Genomic DNA, 5,000 nt, shown 5'->3' on the forward strand with positions numbered 1-5,000 from the left:
ACAGCGAAGATATCTGCTGAGATTAATGAGAATAATAATTAATGTGTGAGTGGGGAGAAAAGAAACACAGACAGATAAAAAGACGAGAGGAGAACAATCCCTGTCTGTGTTTTGTCTTTTTAAACCTGAATCCATCAATGAATCAGTGCACTTCAAAATACATTTTTCTAACATTTTTATTTACTAAAATAAAGCAATAATATTGTACGACTATAGAATATGATATTTCTTGAATATTTTTTTCCTAAAACATTGGGAGTTTATTTTTAGATAGATATCATTTATTATTTTTATTGCTTTATTTTTAGATATAATTTTTTTTTTTTTATTTATTATTATTTTTTTTTTTCTTGAAGGGCAAACTCACAAACCCTCACGTATCCTAAGGGTTTTTCTTTACAAGTTGTCAATTTTTACTTTTTAACCACATTTTTAGTTAGATGGACTATATATATATATATAGTCAAAGTGAGAGAACTTTAAAAGATTAGAAATGCTACACAATTGTTAGGTAGAGTAGACATTAAGATAAATATTTAAGAGAATAAACACTATTAAATTAAATTAATATTATTTTAAGACTTATTTGGCTGTGAATGCAAGGTATATGTTGAATGTAATTTATTTCATTGGCACATTTTTACCTTTTTTGTTTTAAGCATTAATCTCAATATGTTGTTAGACTGATGCCTTAATTAATTAATACATAAATAATCAAATAATTCTCTGAATGCAAGTCTTATCTCATGCAACTTTGGAGATAAGTTAATTGATCTAGTTTTAAGGATACTTTTATTTTATTTTTTAATCAACCATTTATTTTTTGTATTTTAATTATTTTTGGCACTATAGAAATTAATGCATTTTGATACTGAACAAAGACAATATTAGAAATGTAATGATAGTGTGTTGATGACCTTTCGAGCTAAATGCCAAATGTATCTGCAAATGACAGATGGTACATCAAATAGAACATGAATAAATAAAAAATAAAATAAAATAAGGCAGGGCCTTCTCCACTGCTCTCAAACACAATAGAAAAAGCTCTATATGAATAATGCATCTGAAATAATGGGCCACCAGAAGATGAAAAAAGCATGCATTTGAAAGCCAGCATATCAAACAAAGACTGATCTGATCAGCACATGAAACATATAAACACGGTCCTTAATATGTGCACTGAATCTGTAACTCTGATGAGTTTCATAAAAGCTGGTTTATTCTTTATTCTGTATTATTACCAAAATGTGATTTAAAATTAAATGTATTTTATTTATTTATTTTTATTGAGTTTTATAGATAAATATATATGAATGATGCTACACAAATAAAATTCATTATTTTTTATTTATTTTTATTGAGTTAAATAGATGAAATACAGATTATCCTATTCAAATTAAATTTATTGTATTTATTTTTCTTGAATTTTATATGTAGATATAAATGACACTACACAAATCAAATGTATTTTTATTATTGAGTTTAATAGATATAAATGATCCTATTCAAATTAAATGTAATTTATTTATTTTTCTTGAGTTTTATAGATAGATATGAATGATGCTACACAAATAAATTGTATTATTAATTAATTAATTTATTTTTATATTGAGTTTAATAGATATAAATGATCCTATTCTAATTAAATATAATTATTTATTTATTTAGAGTTTTATAGAGTGATGTTAATGATTCTTCACAAATAAAATGTATTAGTTATTTATTTTAATAAGGTAAAAAGTCAAAGAAACTAAATGCAAACATTAAATATGAAAAACAGAAAGGCTAAACGATACAAAAGATTAAATATTTAGATGAGTAATTTTTTTTTCTTTTTTTATTTCTGACCTGGGAAGCACTTTGAGCTGCATTTTATGAAAGATGCAATTAAAATATATACAATTAAAATACAATTTTAATTACATGTGATGATAAAATACTTGATTCTACAGGTCAAAGTAAGGGAAAAACTCAATGCAAGCATTGAAAACGACACCTGGCCTTTCCTGAGCGCCGGAGCGATTGATTCCTGTGTAAATCTCATCTGTCTCCATCACACAGACGTTCGGCTCTTACAGAATAATAAAGCAGATCTGATCAGATGCCAGTCGTCTCTCACACTCGTGTGCAGCTCTGTTTAAGCCCCGTCTGATTGTGTTCAGCCGTCTCACGTCTCGCCGTTAACTCAGGATTAACTCAGTTAACCGTATGAAGCTGGGAACCTTACATTTCATTTATGATGTTCAAATCACGTCCTGCTCTGATGAATGGAGGTGTATATATGCTGAGTGTTTCAACATTAAGGCAGTGCATTCGGGTGAGAATACGTTTTGAAAAATATTTTGGGGTATTTTTGTATTTTATGTTTTTTTCTTGCAATTCATCAAACAATCAAAAATATGCACAGGTCAAACTCAGTTTTATTTTATTGTTATAGAATTTTTATATAATTATTTTATTATCATATAATTATAGATTTCAGATTTTTGGTGAGATTGTTGGAATTACTGGAAAAATATATATTTAATATAAAATAATACAATTTAAAATAATATATAATATATAATAATTATAGTAAAATATATGTTTATTTTTGCATTTTACAAAAAAGCATTTCAGTCATTCTACTACACAATTTATGGTTTAATTCAATGTTACTTTTTGTAATCATTTGTGAAATTTACTAGCAATATCTGAGTGAACATTGTTTGGAAGTAAATCCTAAAACAATTTTCTTAGTGTAGGCCAAGCCAATATTTTATTTTATTTTATTTTATTTTATTTTATTTTATTTTATTTTATTTTATTTTTTCATTTTTTATATATATATTTTATTTTATTTTATTCAAATATATATAAACAATTTATTAATTGTATTTTTTTTTTTAATTTATTTATCTTTTTTTTTTTTTTTTACCTACATTAAAAAAAAATATTTACAAATTTCTTTTAGACGTTTAAGGAACAACCGTCATTGCAAATTGTCTTTAATATTTCATCCACCATATAAAGACATGAAAATGTTCTGCTTTCTCAAAGTAACCCCGATTCGTGTATGACTCATTTGTTCTGTCACAGCGAATAGAAGTTTTTCGGGTGTTTTCTGAGTGAAAGACGAGTGATCTGCAGAAACACAGCATGTTTGACTCTCTCAGTAAACAGTGCCCTTGTTTCTCCACTCAGCAATATTTCCATGCGGGTGGAAACGGTCTGAAGAAAACCTTCCTGGAGAAGAGCCCCGATCTCAAGTCCTTGAAATACGCCCTCAGCCTTTACACTCAACCCACAGATGCCTTGATCAAGAAATATATATGCACCCAAACCTCTCAAGGTAAGACACTAATGCTGAATAATCATATAGAAGCGTGCATTCTTCTTCAGATCTGTCTAACTTTATGAATCAATGCAACAATGACTTACATGATACAGCACACTAGGAATTCTTTGCATTATTTACATATCATTTTGACTTAATTCACCTCCTTGTCCATATCTGTTTTCTTCCTCGGCTCTTTCCACAGTGCCATTATTCTGAGCGTCTTTTTACAACATTAGACAAAAATTAGCAGCGTTCTCCTTCCTTCTCTTGGACAAAGAAATCAATCAATTCAGTTCAATTCAAATGAGCTTCATCTGTGGACTGTGGAGAAGCACAGTGATGCCAAAGCAATAAACAGTGAATACATTATACAGGCATACAGATAGATAGATTTAAAGAGAGAGAGAGAGAGAGAAAGCTTTTCCAATGAAAAGTCAATCCCAGAATGCAAAAAAACAATATTGTATTCAGCAAGCTTACTTTAAGAGATCAACATTTCTTCTTCTACTGTTGAACACTGAAGATATTTTGAAGAACTTTCACCAATTATTTAAAATATCTTCTTTTATCTTCAACAGAAGGAACTCAAATTTGTAAAATAAAATATGATAATGTTTTATTTATGAAACCATTATTTTGTAACTCAGAATTTGCCTAGAAATTAACCTTATTTTTATTTATTTATTAGTCATTTTGTTTTGTGCTTTTGTTATCCTTATTTCTTTATTATTATTATTATTATTCATCTTTTAATTATTTGTAACATTTCTATTTATCTTTATTTTGTTTCATTTGTTTCATTGTTTCAACTATAATTTATGTTCTATTGTAATTTATAAAGTTATTATTTCAGTTTAACTTTTTTTTCAGTCAGTTGCTAAGGCAATAATTATTATTAATTATTATATTAATATTAATAATTTATTTCATTTTGGTTTCAAAATAGAAAAATATTTCTATATATGTATATATATTTTTAATATATAATATATTTCTTCTTAACTCATTATTTTATTGGTCTGCCATCAGAATAAATTTGTTTGGAAAATTATTTATTTTGAAGAAATTAACTTCACTTGTTCAAGTTGACTTAAACATGCAACTAGATAAAGTCATGTGACAGGCACATTAATATTTGAAGGTGGAGTGTGTTTCAAACACTTATTTTTAATTTTATACAGTATATAAAGTGCATATAGTCTCTCTCTCTCTCTCTCTCTCTCTCTCTCTCTCTTCTAAGGCCATATGATATGATTTTGCACAGCTGTGTGTGTGTTGAGTTGAGGATGTGTGTTTATGATTCATCATACTTCATGTTTAGAGTTATTCATCACTGCGGTTCTGGGGTTTTCTGTCGGATGCATTTCTTGCAAATCTGGGCTCTTTTGGTTCAGATGGAGAATCTCTAGGGATTTCTACACAGCAGACACATCACACTCACACTCATTTTGTCATGCACTGTCAGGAATAGTATCTTTAAACTGAGCTAAAACTGAATCTAACAGCATTTTTTTTTATTTTAGTGGTCATATCATACAGATTTTTTTTATTATTATTACTATTACTTTGATTTTCTCCTTGAGTCCTGAAGGTTTAATGAGTTCAATGCAAATCTTCATGATATGAACCCTTTAGAAAATGTCAAAATGATGCATAAACTTATGCAATACAATTTCGGTGA

At 27.6% G+C, this 5,000-nt stretch overlaps 1 protein-coding gene across 3 annotated transcripts in view; it reads left to right on the forward strand.

Moving 5' to 3' along the window:
• LOC127977834 (protein unc-13 homolog C) overlaps positions 1 to 5,000 on the forward strand; it is a 118,698-nt gene that overhangs the window by 107,117 nt on the left and 6,581 nt on the right. For all 3 annotated transcript variants that reach the window (XM_052582989.1, XM_052582987.1, XM_052582988.1), the window contains one exon: positions 3,184 to 3,331. In XM_052582989.1, coding sequence (XP_052438949.1) covers positions 3,184 to 3,331 — 148 coding nt within the window. The remainder of the gene's footprint in view (positions 1 to 3,183; positions 3,332 to 5,000) is intronic.

The sequence above is a fragment of the Carassius gibelio genome, chromosome B18 (assembly GCF_023724105.1).
Source record: "Carassius gibelio isolate Cgi1373 ecotype wild population from Czech Republic chromosome B18, carGib1.2-hapl.c, whole genome shotgun sequence".
In the NCBI taxonomy this organism is placed as follows: domain Eukaryota; kingdom Metazoa; phylum Chordata; class Actinopteri; order Cypriniformes; family Cyprinidae; genus Carassius; species Carassius gibelio.